General features: G+C 53.2%; 1 protein-coding gene across 1 annotated transcript; it reads left to right on the top strand.

Moving 5' to 3' along the window:
* Positions 1-3,661: 3,661 nt before the first annotated feature.
* On the top strand, positions 3,662-10,897 carry LOC135187468 (apoptosis-inducing factor 3-like). Its single transcript, XM_064166200.1, has 18 exons — positions 3,662-3,720; positions 4,436-4,545; positions 4,632-4,741; positions 5,189-5,233; positions 5,315-5,396; positions 5,531-5,643; positions 6,074-6,160; positions 6,575-6,666; positions 6,877-7,007; positions 7,549-7,664; positions 8,075-8,146; positions 8,491-8,554; positions 9,024-9,100; positions 9,182-9,299; positions 9,448-9,546; positions 10,001-10,076; positions 10,531-10,635; positions 10,760-10,897. The coding sequence occupies exons 1-18, from the start codon at positions 3,662-3,664 to the stop codon at positions 10,800-10,802; spliced, it is 1,599 nt and encodes a 532-aa protein (XP_064022270.1). The 3' UTR covers positions 10,803-10,897.
* Positions 10,898-15,287: the final 4,390 nt, after the last annotated feature.

Here is a 15,287-nt window from a genome sequence, read left to right as displayed (position 1 = left end):
CATTTGGCATGGAAAATATATGCTACACCCACTGAGAGTGGTGGGGACATGAAGGGAGGAGACCTATTCCTCTTAAACATTCACCTCTAGACTTGAATCTTCTGGAGTGCTGGCAGCACTGGAGAGACACAGCAAAAGTAAGGACACCAAATAAAATACCAGGTCAGCTCAGCAGTTCGTGTGAGTCAGCACCAATGTGGGCAGCAGGTCTGGTCTGAGATTTCCAATGCCTACCTGAGCTCTGTTCACAGAATCATAGAATGATTTGAGTGGGAAGAGACCTTTAAAGGTCATCTAAGCCAATGCCCCTGCTGAAAGCAGGGACATCTTTAACTAGATTAGGTTGCTCAGAGCTCCGTCAAGTCTGACCTTGAATGTGTCCAGGGATGAGACCTCAACCACCTCACCTGTTTGTGTTTGAGGACACTGTTTCCTTTTACTCCTTCCCTATGTTTACTTCTGCTGTGTGTTACAAGCAGAGGTCCTAACCACTCTGAGGATCTGCCTCTGGGTTATCTAACAAAGAGCCAAAAGATACCTGTAGAACACCTTCCCCAAAGTCTGTCTCTAAAGCCATCCCATGCCTGAGTCCCCCAAGGGCATAGGTGCTGGCTCTCAGAGAGGCAGTAACACAGCATCCCACAGCTAACCCAAACCTTCCTTCTTCCATCCAATGCCCTTTTCAATTTTCTCTCCTTGGCCATCATCCTTGCCCACATCAGAGATGAGCATTTTGATGTAGTGAAAGGTTTCCCTGCTCACAGCAGAGAGGCTGGAACTAAATGTTCTTCAAGGTCCCTTTTAACACAAACTCTTCCATGACTCCACAATTTTGGTTTGCCTTTGCATTTTCCAAAAGCCCTTCCTCAGGTGCATCCATCAGCATCCATCAGCTAAATTAGCTGCTCTGCCCCACAGTGTGAACACCACCCCACAGGACCAAGCTCCACCTGGGTCATCCCAAAGCCTCCCAAGCCTTCCACAACTGCACACCTCTGCTGGTGTGCTGCAGCTTCCATCCATCACCAAACAGGGGTTTGCAGCAGTTTCTGCTGAGTCAGAGAATGCCTCCATGAGGGCTGCTGCTTCTCCACATGGGAACGTGCTCCTGGGGAACAGTCACAGAGGGCTTAAACAGTGATATTCAGCAGCCAGATTGCTTCACTTCCAGGATCCCGGCCAAAAGGGCAGAGCCCAAAAGCTGCTTGTTGGCACTGTGACAAAATACCTCACACCTGTGCCCATCATGGGTGTGCATTGCCCGTGGGCTAAGATGACTCTTTACCCAGCAGCGCCCTGGCACCCAGCACTGGAAGGAGGTATCTTCATTGTTTGGTGGGTCTGATGGAGTGAAGCTGCTTCACAAAGCAACCAATCTGCACTTGCCCAGCATCCCTCAGCATGCCCCCTTCCCCAGGCTATGCCCACCAAACGATTTTTATCTGCCCCCTCACCCCACCTTGATTTGGTGCTGCATGGCAGAAAACTGGTCCCTGCGAACCTCCAGCTCTGTGAGGGAGATGATGGAAACACTCTGCTAGTAACTTTCCTCCCCACCCCCCCACCCCCCCCAAAATGTGAGGCACATTTTGAGGTTGTGAAACATATTGACTGTGAAATAGAGATAAGAGCTGGAGTAGACACAAACAGCGCAGGCGTTACTCTCGGGTTTTTGCAACTCCCACTCTCTTGCAAAAATAGTACAGCCAGGAGCCCACTGCTTTCTGCCACCCTTTGGGGACCAAACGAGGATGGGACCACCTACCTGTTCATCAGTGGATTGATCCAGAAGCAGAACTGGGATGCAAGACACAAGCAGAGGTGCTGAACACTTCATGTTTCTTAAAATCAGTGGAGAGTTGAATCACAGAATCAACCAGGTTGGAAGAGACCTCCAAGAGAATCCAGTCCAACCTAGTACCCAGCCCTGTCCAATCAACCAGACCACTGCACTAAGTGCCCCATACAGGCTTGGCTTCCACACCTCCAGAGATGGCGACCTCCCTGGGCAGCCCATTCCAATGCCAATCACTCTCTCTGTGAAGAACTTCCTCCTGACATCCAGCCTATTCCTCCCCCAGCACAACTTGAGACTGTGTCCCCTTGTTCTGTTGCTGATTCCCTGGCAGAAGAGACCAACCCCTACCTGGCTACAGCCTCCCTTCAGGTAGTTGTAGACAGCAATGAAGTCACCCCTGAGCCTCCTCTTCTCCAGCCTAAACACCCCCAGCTCCCTCAGCCTCTCCTCACAGGGCTGTGCTCCAGGCCCCTCACCAGCTTCGTCACCCTTCTCTGGACACATTCCAGTACCTCAACATCTCTCTGGAATTGAGGAGCCCAGAACTGGACACAGATCCAATTCAATATTTTTGCCTGTTACTGAAATATGTAAAAAGTAGTGAGACCACTCCAAAGGTGTTGCACTGAGCTCCAGAGCTCTCCATTGAGGCAAGGGGTGATGGGAAAGCCACAGCAGAGTATCAGTGTCCACTTGAGTTTCTGTTCACACTGCCCATGACGCGCCCAGTCTCTAGACCACACCTGTGCCATAATTCCTTAGTGCCCTTAATTCCTCTGCAATTCTAACCCTAAGTGCTTAATGAGGCATAGAGCAGATGCAGCAATCAGATAAGACTGGCTGGCAGGCTGCTGCCAGGAGATGTGTCTCCTGACAGCCATGGATGTTATGCAACTTAGGGAGAGTATCACCCACTCTGGGGCTGGCAGTGGGGAAAGCACTTGCAATAGGATGCCAGGGTGTCACCTTGGTGGAAGAGTAGCCTGTGGACAGCAGTGGTGGTGGCTCTTTGGCTCATGGAAAGGGTGCCTGAACACCCTGTGTTGGGACCAGGTGAGTACATACCAATACTTCTCCTAAGGGACCTGGGAGTGGGGCAGCAGCGTGCTGAGGATTTACAGGAGCAGGTCACCACCCTGCACTGAAACCTGCCACAAGCTATCCTCCTTTTCTCAATTCCTTGCCTTTTGTTTCCCCCCCTCCAAAATGGAGAGGGAGATTTCTAACCAGCATCTCAGCTGATTGCTTAGGCAGGGACAGTGCTATGGACCAAGATTTTTGATCTTTCTGTAGTCTAGGAGGCACTTTGGGCAGGGATTCCTGCTCTCGTGGCAATTAGTGTGAAGAACATCTCTGCACAAATGTTGGAGAGGTTTCAGAGAGACTGAAGCATCTCTTCAAACCCTGATTTGGGAAGTCAGGATATGGCAGCAGCACCTTGCCATAAATAATTCTATTTATTTACAACAGTCATTAATCACAATTGCTCACTCACCCTGTGCTGCAATTGAGTTTAATGGGACACAGGGCTAAAAACAGAAAAGGGACTAAGTTGGAGGAGAAAATGGCAGAGGAATGGACTAAGTTTGGACACAAAGCATAAGAAAAGAGAGGGAAATGTTTGCTTTCCACCACCCGAGGGTTTTTTCCTGGCTGTACCACGAGTTTGGGACCCCTTGAGCTCACGATGCTGACTTGCTCCCCAGATTGGGGGGGGTTGGCTCTGCATTGTGAGGCAGGGTTTTGCAACAGAGGCACAAGGGTGTGTGTGGAGGATCATCCATCAAGGGGTGAAGACAATGCCTACAGGCAACAGCATCCATAGCAGCTGATCCTTCCCTCTGCTCGCCCACAGCCACCAGCATGGATGACGATATCATCACTGCCGAGGTCTGCAAGGAGGATGATGTTGGGGATGGAGAGTGAGTACCTGGTGAAGAGGAGGCCATAGCCTGGTCTGCTGGCACAAGGTCTTGAGTCAGCAAGGGTGACATTGCCATGGCAACAGCCCCATGTTGGTGGCTATTATGTTGTTAGAGTCATAGAATCATTTTGTTTAGGAGAGACCTTTAAGATTGTAGAGTCCAACCATTAACCCAGAGCTGCAATGTCGCCACTAAACCATGTCCTTCAGCACCATATCCATGCTGCTTTGAAACCCCTCCAGGGAAAGGGAATCCATCACTGCCCTGGGAAGCCTGTTCCATGACTCAACAATCTTTTTGGGGAAGAAACTGTTCCTAATGTCCAACCTAAACCTCCCCTGGTGCAACTTGAGGCCATTTTCTCTTGTCCTAGCACTTGTTAATTGGGAGAAGCCACTGACCCCCACCTTGCTCCAACCTCCTTTCAGGGAGTTGTAGAGAGCAAGAAGGTCTCCCCTCAGCTTCCTCTTCTCCAAGCTGAACAACAGCATTTCTCTCAGCTGCTCCTCATAGGACCTGTTCTGCAGACCCTTTCTCCACTTCACTGCCCTTCTCTGGACGTGCTCCAGCACCTCGGTGCCTTCTTGTAGTGAAGGGCCCAAACCTGAACTCAATATCTGAGGTGTGGCTGTTGTTTGAGGGAGTGACATGTTGGCTGCAAGGGGCCAAGCCTCAGCTTCCCAAGGTGCCTAACTGTCCACCTCTCCCACAGGCTCTTGGATGTGATGGTAGCTGGCTACCCAGTGCTGCTGGTGAGGAACAAGAAGGAGTTCAGGGCTCTGGGCAGCAAGTGCCCCCACTATGGTGCCCCTCTGAGTAAAGGTGACCCTGGCTGTGGGCAGAGGGAGAAGCCATGTCAGGGAGGTCAGCTCTGACCACTCAGTTCTGTGGGGATTTTTCTATTGCAGGATTCTTGAGAGGGGAGAGGCTGCGCTGCCCCTGGCATGGTGCCTGCTTTAACATCAGAACTGGGGACTTGGAGGAATACCCTTCTCTGGACTGTCTTCCCTGCTTTAAGGTGACTTCTTGTCTCTTCTCCCTCCTCCCAGCTTGGGCCACATGCTCCATACCACTCACATTCATTCACCTTCACAAGCTCTGTGTTCTCTACACCAACTGAATGCACTCTGCCCTGGCCACAGCTCCACGATCCAGGTCACACGTGAGATGATTTCTTGGGATCAGGTTACTCCCTGCCCTAAAGCTCCTATCAGTCAAAGTGATGCCATACATGTTGGCATCCCTCACAGCCAGCAGAGGTTTTGGAAACAAAAACAGGGTTTACACCTCTTCCTGAGTGCTCTTGGGATGAAAACAAAAGCTCATGAGCTCCTCAACACCATTCGACGCCCAAAAGCCTGACAGGTCACTCTTGGTGTATCAGACAGATAGGACCAAGACCTTCCAGGGAAGCTCCTACCACGACCTCGTGGATGCAGCACTTACTCTCCTTTCCTCCCTCCAGGTAACAGTGGACAATGGAAAGGTGTTTGTTACAGCAAAAAAGAAGGTACTCACCTTACCTGCTGTCACTAAGCACAAGCAGCAGCTTGGGCTAGGGAAGATTTCAACATTTCTCATTTTCTTCTAGGACCTTGAAAGCAGCCTGAGAGTGAAAAACACAAGCAAGAGATGCCTCCTCAACCGGGACACAGTGCTGCTTCTGGGGGGAGGTCAGAGAAGTGGTCTGTACTCTGCGCTCCCCAGCTATGCTGTGAGCTGCCACTCTCTTCTCCAGGGAGTATTTGCTGCCTTCCTCCTACTCCATAGTGATGTGTCAGAGGGCTGAGATGAGCATCTCTTGTAGGTGTGGCTGCCCTGGTGTGTGCAGAGACACTTCGCCAAGAGGGCTTCACGGGCAGGATCATCATCGCCACCAAAGAGAACCACGTTCCATATGACAAGACCAAACTGAGCAAGGTTTGTAGATGAGAAGGGCAGGACTGTGCCTGAGGACCAGGTGTGAATTAGGCACAAGGCCCATGCTCAGTTCTGGACCAAGGAACCGAGTGAGCTGCTCAGGCAAAGCAGAAGGGGTGCTGAGACACTCAGGGGGAGAGAGGGCATCATCTCCAGCCAACATCTCACTTCCTCCTCCCGGAAACTCTTTGATTGAGGTCCACCATAAGCTAATGGTTTTATCCCCTTTCATGAGTTCTTCCCACCAGAATATGACTGGATGAGGTTTTCTGAAGAGGAGCAAGAAGGTGATGAGGATGGGGCAGTGTGGGGAGCTGTGATTCACTAATGCAAGATTTACCTCCCCTGCAAACTTCCTGCCCGGTGAACACTGCAGGAGCATTGCTGTCTGCAAGAAGGGCTTCACTTCAGAGTCCTCTTTTCTCTCCAGAAAATGAACTTGAAAGCTGAGGAGGTCTACCTGAGGAAACCTGAGTTCCTTGAGGCTCAAAACATAGAGCTCTGGACAGAAAAAGAGGTACAAGAATGGCTGAGTTCAGTCCTCAGTGCACAGTCCTATTCCTGCCCTACAGGTGTGGCACCACATTTATAGCAACGAGGGCACTACCTAAATCCATCTATCATCTCCTGGGACAGCATTCCAAGGCCACTGCTAGGCAGGCCTTGGGTATAACATTGATGTGTGCTCCCCATTAACATATGTGTTCATTGCATGTGAAGAGAAGGAGCCTTGAAATTAGCCTTCTGCACATCCCTTAGAGAAGCTTAGATTTGACAGTGCTCCTAAGACCTGTAAGGAGTGAGAGAGAGGTCCCCAGCAGTCCTCATCTCTCCTGAGTGTCCAGAAAGAGGGCAAGCAGAATGGACTGGTGTGGCAGGTCAGCAGTGGACCAGAGGTGGCTGTCTGATCTTTGCCTCCTTTCTCCTGCAGGCAGCGTGGGTGGATTTCCAGAAGCAGAAGGTCCACTTTATGGATGGATCCTCTCAAAAGTACAGTCAGCTCCTCATTGCGACAGGCAGCCAGTGAGTGCCCAAAGCATCTGCCACACAGAATTTTAGACAGGAGAAGTCAGCACTAGGGTGTGGAAGTCATCTAAAGGTGTGTGAGAGGGAGGTGGTAGGAGATTACATAAAAGGACGTGGCCAAGAGACTTTATAGGTTTGTGCTCCCCCCTTGATTCTTTCTTTTTTCATTTCTGATGGTGAGATGTATCTGCATTCTCTCCCTTCCAGCTCCAGCCTCCTCAAAGTCCCAGGTGCAGACCTGCAGAATGTGTTCATCCTCCAAACCCCGGAAGACTCCAACAAGATCTTAGAGCTGGCAACTGGGAAGAATGTGGTGATCATTGGAGCTTCATTCATAGGTACCAGGCTGGAGTGGGTATCAAGTCAGCCTTAGAACCCACTTTTGTTGAGCGTGCAGATTAACAAGAGGCCCTCAGGGAAGGGATGTTCATTCACTACCTGGCTGGGTTCCTCCAGGAGTCCTGTAGCTGGTGGGGGTATGTGTCACAGCATGCACTCACTCTTTCCTCTGATAGCCAAAAACTTTGAGAGCTACAAACAGTTCCTGCCCATGGACAGAGAGAAATGTGCCTTATGAAAAGGTCACCGTCCTTCAGAGGAGCTGCCTTCCCCTGAAGCACTGGGAACATGAGGGGAGTAAGGCACAGAAAGAAACCTACTTTGTACAAAGCCAGGAGCTGTTCTTTGCATTTCCTAATATCCAGGAACATGAGAAGAAAGAACAGGGGGGAGCTAAATATCTCAGCTTAGAAATGCAGTTCAGCACTGGCAGTACATCAGATTTGTTCTCCCCACCTGGAAGGAGACAAAATTTCCAAGCAGGAGGCTGCAGGCTCGTGCTTGCAGCAGGCTTACCTTGGGCATGCCTCTCCCTTGCAGGAATGGAGATAGCTGCCTTCCTCTCAGACAAGGCTGGTGCCATTTCAGTGGTGGAGAGAAAGGAGTTCCCTTTCCAGTACGCTCTGGGTCCCCAGGTTGGAGGAGTCGCCTTGAAGGTTAGGAAAATCTGGTGTGAATTTCTAGGATGGAGAACACATGGTACCCACCAGCCCTGTGAGCTGCGACAGCCTGGGAAACCCAGCCCCTGCGCTGAGTCAGAGCCCTGCATGCCCAGCCACCTTGCTCACACGGCTCACTGCAGGAGCTCTGCACACACGGCTGGTCCCAACCTCCCTCACACGTCACACTCCTCAGTTCAGCTTCATCCCCCAGCCTAGACCTTCCTCATGCACCAGCTCTGACCAGGACAGCAGAGCAAGCCAGACTGCCAGGCAGGCTGCACACAAATGAAAGCTGCCTGCAGCAGTAGCTAAGCTGCCAGCCTGGCTGGGTACAGCTGCTTTTCCAGCAGCACTGCCTGGAATTTCCCAGTGAATCCTCAAACCGGCTTATTTTCCCTTTTCAGATGCTGCAAAAGAAAGGGGTAAACTTTTACATGAAAACAGAGCTCATCAAGCTGAGAGGAAAGGATGGCAAGGTCAGTTATGCCACTGTGATCCCTGAACCACTTAATTTTAGGGGAAAGAAAAAGACAACTGAGGTACAACCCAGTGCCTTCATCTAGGCTTTGCTCTCCCAAATCAAGATCTTCACATTTCTTTTCACTGAGCACAACTCTGGGCTCAGAGGGCACCAGCATGTGCTTGTGTCTCGGGGGCAGCAGTGTGATTTTCTCTTGCATTTCTGGCAGCACACATTAGTTGGACAAGGTGATCTGAACATGAAGAAGAAAAAAGACGGCAAAGAACGAGGCAGCAGGGAAGCTGCGGGAATTAGGACAGAGTTTTTAACACGTTGTTAACAACCCTTCTTTCTTCCTAGGTCACAGAGGCTGTTCTTGCTTGTGGAAAGAAACTACCTGCAGATGTGGTAGTGGTGGGAATAGGTAAGACATCCCAGGTGGGAGAGGAGGCAGCTTTAGGAATAGGGAGAACAGGCAGCGAGCCCAGAGCATCATATTTCATTCCCCGGACATCATTCCTTGCAGTGTCTCTCTCACTCTGTTATCATCCAGTTCTTCCTCTTGGCCCCAAACATCTGGAGAAACAGCAGTCCATGAGCAAACACTTGGTGGGAGGAAAAGATCTACTTAGACTCTCGATATGACTTTGGTACACTTACTGAGCTCCATAGGTCACTGCTGTGTTCTCAGAGTGTACCTTGTTCTGGGCTCTGCTTTTGTCACCCCTGGGTTAGCTCAGCAGCAGCCTAGGCAGTGGTCACTGCTGTGAGCTGCTCTGCTCGAGACAGGCTGAGCAGGCACCACAGGCATGTGTTTGCTGTAGGGCTGAGGCCAAGTTTCTTCTCTGCCTTTGCAGAGCTTTGCTGCATTTGTCCTGCTCCTCTCCCTGCAGGGGTGTTTCCCAACTCAGCATTTCTGAAGGACACCTCCATCGCCAGAGATGACAGCGGTGCCATCCTGGTGGATCTGGTAAGTGTCAGCTGAGAATCCCTGCTCCAGACTCAATCCCTTCCCTCTCACCTTTGTGCTGATTGCTTTTTGTGCCTTTAGCACATGCAGACCAACATCCCAAATGTCTTTGCTGCGGGGGATGTGGTCTCCTTTCCTGTAGCACTGCTTAATGGGGACCGGTCCAGCATCCGTCACCAACAGGTGGCTGAGGCCCATGGTAAGACAATGCAGCCACCTTGCTTGTCAGCTCCGCTCAGAGGCAGGCAGAGAGAGAAGGGGGCAGAGGGGACAGCAAGACGAGAGGTGGAGGACACTTCTTTGAGGACCCACAAGAAAAAAAATCTTTCTTCTGCAATTCATTGCAGGTCACATTGCTGCCTTGAACATGCTGAAGAAAAACAAGGAGCTGCACACTGTTCCCTTCTTCTGGACCACAATGCTTGGGAAAAGCATCCGCTACGCAGGTAGGAAGGGGCAGAGAGGCGGAAAGAGCTGAACTGCTTCCTAGCCCTTCTGCTCATCCACCAGCTGCATATGGGGCTTGTAACCACGCAGTGGATGCAGAGTTTACCTGAAGCAACCCAAGTGCTGGAGTGGCTGCCATAGTGAGTTTGTGAACCGAGGTTTGCTGAGCTCTTGACCTTAAGGTGACAGAGTTCATGTTCTTTGCTGATTTCCAGTGACTTGGGGATACAAGGAAGGAACACTTCCCTCTCCAAGCCAAGGAGTCCTGCACCTCTAGGCTAATTCTGCTTGTCCAAGGCCTTCATACCTGCTCCCTAGCCCTGTTCCAGCCCAGATCCCTGCTCCATACAGTCACTGTTTCCTCTGCACCTACCTGTAGTGGCACTGAGGTGAGACAGGTGGCAGCTGCTGTGCCAGGGCTCCCTGATCTTGCTGTGATGCTCTCTATCACAGGCTGCGGGAAGGGATACACAGACACTGTTGTGAAGGGCAGCCTGGAGCAAGAGACTTTTCTGATCTTTTACATCAGGTGAGTGAATCTGTGGCCAGTCTGTGCCATGACACAGCAGCTCACCAAGAACAGGGCACGTTCCTCTCCTTTATGGCTTCTGGAGCTCCCACAGAGGCTCCACGTCACCTTCCACAGCTGTGCAGCACAGGTAACTGCTGCTGTTGACGCAGTGAGGTGGTTTCAGAGAAAACCAAAGCAGGGCAGGGAAGAAGAGGACGAGCTTCAGTGAAGGCACCATCTGGGCAGGGAGCCTGGGACACATCTCCTCTCCCTCTGCCTCACTGCTCCCAGGCTCAGTGCCCAGCTTCCAACAGTGCCAGGCAAACTGCCACAAGTCTCTGTGCACCCTGCAGTACCAGCCACCCTGCCCTGAGCCCTCCAAAGCACAGCTGGCCTCCAGCCAGGGTGCCACGGGGATGCTGCCCTGATGAGCTACATACGCTGATCCACATTCTTCCGCTTTCCCTTTCAGGGATGGCTTTGTGACTGCGGCTGCCAGCCTGAACCGTGACCCCATGGTGGCTATGATAGCAGAAGTTTTACACTCAGGGAAACAAATCTCTAAGGAAGAAGCAGAGTAAGTGACACCCTGCTCAAGGCGGTGGGCGCCTCCACACTGCATTCCCCATGCCAGCAGAGTCCCCTGAGACAGGGAATCAGGGTGAGTTACTGCGAATCTCGAACGTGTCTCTCACTTGCAGGGCCTGCAACATCTGCAATGTGCCCTCACTGGCAGAAGCCTAAGCTCAGGGCATGCCCTACTGTGAGGGGCACAGAGTCAACCAAGTTTTAACAACTCCACATCTTCCTGTTCTGGCACGAGAGAAATAAAACCATGAGCAAACCGAACCCAGAGCCTGTACTTGGTGTTTGCAGACAGCCCTTGGCTGCTCGCTTGCATGCTGGGGCAAAGCAAAGCAGCGCTTCCCCCCTTCTCTTCTAGGTGAAGATCTGTTGGGCTGGGTAAAAGGAGGATGCTCACATCCTGGAGCTCAGCTGAGGGTTTGAGCAGGCAGAAGCAGCCATACATTCACAGCTCCACCAACCCCTCCTGCTGCTCTCAGTGGCTGTTGGCAGGAAGCTTTCATTCAGCACACCGGTCACGCTGACCTTCTACTTTGCAGAAGCACATTTTCCCAGCAAGGGAAGCTGTGACTGAGGCAAGCTGCTCGCCCAACTGAGAGGTACATATTCTGTGTACAGGAACTCACCCTAAATACCCTGCCCCGAAGGAGAGAGGGCTGCCATCCCACCTCTGAGCGAGCAGCACCTGCTGGTGTTGCTACAGCCCTCTTGAATATTGCATTAGCTGTCGCAGCCAGTGCTTCCAGCCTCGACAGCAGCAGAGAAATCCCAGCCCCAGTCAACAGCCTTGTCTCCTGCTGCGTCCCTGCATGCTGGATGCTTCAAGGAGGTGGCCAGACACTGCAGGAAGCACAGCCTAGATGCTTGAAGGAAGAGTTACTAGATTTTTTTACAAGTCAAGAGCGAGCAAGGCTGTGCCTTCTGCAGGAAACACTGCACTTACTCACCGGTCACATGGGGCTCTGGAGGAGGAAGGGTAAGCCCTGAGAGCCCAGTAAGTTCCCACAAGGACACTTTGTCAGCCCCGAACCCCTCTGCTTCTGCATTAGGTGTGGGCGAGCCAGAGCCTAAGCCTGTTTGCTCAGCAGGTGAAACACTGCAATGCTGTTTTGTGCTGAAGGCACCAACTCACACCCTGGCACCTCGTGTAGGAAGCTGACCTGAAATACGGCATTTTACATTTTCTGACCTCAGGGGCTTGGTGGTGCTGCTGCTCAGGGCAACTCTCTGCTCTGAAATACCCACGACTTACCGAGGAAAGAGCTGGTTTTCAGCAGAGCAGGTCAGTGCTTCACCACGACAGGAGGAAGCAGCAGATATAAGCCTTACCCATACACCAAGGCATGTGAGGCCAGAGGCACTGGTGGCCAGAACACACAGCTCCTCTCCATATCAAGCATCCACAGCACTGCATAAGTAGGGGAAACATGGCCCAGAAGCTGCTCCTCCTTGCCCTCAAGCATGCTACATACACACACCCCCCACGACTTTTTACCCCCTCAGAGCACTCCAGGACTTGTTGAGCACCAAGCAGGTGCCAGCTCTTTTGTACGGACTTGCAGCAAGGTATCTGCCCTGGAAGACAGCAGCTCTGCCTCAAGCTGGAGGTGTTCATCCATGGTCCTTTCTGCTCAGAGAGTGATTTGAGGACTTTCATTCGCCCTACTCTCCCCAGGTGACAATGACCCCAAAAAGCTGTCTTCTCACAGTTACCTACAAGCATACGTCAAACAGAGCAGCTGTATATGAGGCCACAGATCTGCTTCATTTCACTCTTTGCACATCAGTGGGTGTCAAAATTTTCTAGCAGCCCTGGACTTGGGCAGGCAGATTTAGTGGCAACAGTACAGACTTATTTCAGTGCAGGATCCTTCCTCTCTGCCTGCCCTCAGAGCAGGGACGAGCTGTGCTCTTCCTGGTGTTGCTGCTTGGAGCCTGCCTAGAAGCTCCTCGGCTTCCCAGCCACAAAAGCAGCCTAGCAGGTGGTGGTCCTGGCAGCCCTGTGTCAGAGGCACCTCCTGCAATGCAGAGACTCCCAGAAGCCCTTGCTGGGTCCACAGAGAGACATTTCACTCTGCCCTGAGCCATGGAAGAGCTATACAACACAAAGCAGGGGGCAATTCCACCCAAGGAGAGAAGCTTCCAAGTCCTGTGAGGGCTGTCTTCAGCTTCTGCCCACCAGCAAGACAGAACCTGGACCAGAGAAGAGCCCAGCAAGGTTCAGCTAGGCCTCTCACAGCACTGCCAGCACCAAGTATCTGGAATTCTGGTGCTTCCCCATTCAGGAGTGCCCAGCTTTGCACTGGATGGTGATTCCCGGAACAGATGTCTGGGGCCATGTGTGACTCGGCCCTGAGTCACCAGCTGCTGGCAGCCCAGCCCCACCACACCAGGCCCTGACCCGCAGCAGGGCAGCGTGGGTGTGGAGCCAGCGCTCTCCTCCAGCTCCATCCCACTGCCTGGAGTGTTGTGGGACTAATCCTGTTCCTGAGCTCAGCAGCTGGTCAGTCCTGCAAGCCACACCCAGCCTCGGGCCACCTCTTCTGCTTGAGACAAACCAAGGGAAACTGAAAAAAATCAACATTTCACCTGCAGACCCTGGCATGGCATCACCCAGGGACTAAGCTCCCAGTGCTACAGCTCCTCCCACCCAGCCAGGTCCACAGCCCCCATCATACTCCCACCAGGCAGATCCATAAGCAACAAATGTCCCAAAACTGAAGTGTTGGACAAAACAAAGTTTAATGCCTCTTTTAGTCTTCTCTAATCACCTCTCACACAGCTCAGTACCACCCCACTAGTGTGATGGACCCTGCCAACAGGCCTGCTGGCAGGATTACTTGGCAATCCCCCAGGCTGAGACTGTCTGGAGGTGGTGAGAAGTCTTCTTCATCTTGGTGGGGCTCATCCTCAGCCCACAAATCCACAGGACACTGTAGACTGGCTCATCCTGGTCACTTAGGTCACAGGTCCATACAAGGTCCTGGTGATGAGAGTGGCTACATTCAACAGTTCTTCAACTGGCAGCTTTAGCTATTAGACAAGGACATAAAGCTTGCCACTGAAGAACTGCTGCTGGTTAGCCAGGAGCAGGGCAGCAGGGCAGCACCTGGGAAGGGAACACACATAACAGAGCAAGGGTAGAACCACACCGAGCTGAGACACCACCCACAGCAGCTGCCCAAACAGCAGAGCTGCCCCTCTCCCCCATCCCAGCACTAAGGCATTGCCTCATCCTTCCCTCCTAGGAAGCTCCCTGGGGATGAACTCTGCAGGATATCTCCATCACAGGGGATCTAGACGCAGCTCCAACCCCAACTCTTCCCACCCTTCCCCTCTCTCAAAGCAGGTGGGGTAGGTGAGCTCCAGCACCTGCTGCTGGCCCTAAAAACGCGTGTGATGAGCAGGGACATCAAGGACATTTCTAGCAAAAAATAAGGGACAAGACACCCTGGTCTGGCAGGGACCAGCAGGGAGGCTATGGCAGGTTACAGCATTCCCTGGCTGCTCACCTCGGGCATCCGCACTGGCAGGGTCCCACCTGGCCAGGGGCCAGCAGCCGTCTGCCGGGGAAGACACTTTGGCAGGCAGCTGCGCCAGGGGAATTTTGGGGAGAGCAGCCTTCTTCTGTGTCATTCTGTCACAGGATGAGGACACCAATCTCAGTGCCTGGTGTGGGATCCCACTTCTTCTCCCTCTGCCCAAGATAAACCCTTTTTCTCACGTCAGCCAGCATCTTGGCTGCAGAGATTGAGTTCTGAGACCCCGCCGGTGGTCCGGTCCCACTGAGCAGGACACACAGACAAACCAGGGAATCCCCCAACTGGTCACCAGGGCAGCTGCCCTGCGTCATCCTCCTGCCAGCGTCACCTCAAAGGCACTCGAGCTCCCGGCTGGCCCCTGGCCTTCTCGGGAGGGGGCTGGGGGAGACCGAAGTCCCGGTGGGCGTCGCGGCAGAGGGCTGTGGGGAGGTCGGCGGTGCGGGGCCCGTGGCCGCAGCCGGGGAACAGCAGCAGCGGCGGCGGCGGGGCCTGGCGGGGATGCCGAGCATTCCTGGCGTGCCGGGTACATCTGGTCCGGATTCCAGCGAGCGGGACCCGGCCCTGCTCCACCCCCGCCGGCCCGTGAATCAGCACCCGCCGCTGAGCCACCGGCCCCGTCAACACAGGGGGCCCTGCAGACACCGAAGACTAAAGGGAGAAAATCTTGCCGGTAATACGGCTGCTATTCACCTCCTCTAGGCACCGTCAGACCCCCACCGTCACTGGGAAGGGCCCCGGCGGGAGCTCGACGCGCTAATAAAACCCGATGAGGCCCCAGCTGGTGTTCCCCACCCGGTTTAACCGGGTCACCCCCTCCCCCCAACGTCTCCCCTCTCAGTAAAACAAATTCCTTCTCCTGCTTAAGGAGACAGCTTTCTTTAGACGCTCCACAGTAAAGCCGGTCTCTTCGCACCCCCGGGACACCCCATCGACCTCCACGCCCCCTGTGCTGCCCGGGATGCTCCGGTCCATGCCCACGATCGGGAGCGGCCTCAGGTCAAAGTCTGCCCAGCCCGGTCTTGGAGTGAAGGTCACCCCCGCAGCGGCCACCGCCCGTGGCGAGGCGGCTTCGGTCGCGGCCCCGCCCGCCCCACCGGGACCC

Source organism: Pogoniulus pusillus, chromosome 27 (assembly GCF_015220805.1).
Source record: "Pogoniulus pusillus isolate bPogPus1 chromosome 27, bPogPus1.pri, whole genome shotgun sequence".
Taxonomy (NCBI): domain Eukaryota; kingdom Metazoa; phylum Chordata; class Aves; order Piciformes; family Lybiidae; genus Pogoniulus; species Pogoniulus pusillus.
This window is presented reverse-complemented; position numbering and strand designations above follow the sequence as displayed.

Excerpts from the sequence above, each read along its gene's own strand:
- LOC135187468 (XM_064166200.1), top strand. The coding sequence starts at position 3,662 with ATGGATGACGATATCATCACTGCCGAGGTCTGCAAGGAGGATGATGTT. Across the intron at positions 6,667-6,876 it reads CTCATTGCGACAGGCAGCCA|CTCCAGCCTCCTCAAAGTCC; the intron begins GTGAGTGCCCAA and ends TCTCCCTTCCAG. Across the intron at positions 8,555-9,023 it reads TGTGGTAGTGGTGGGAATAG|GGGTGTTTCCCAACTCAGCA; the intron begins GTAAGACATCCC and ends CTCTCCCTGCAG.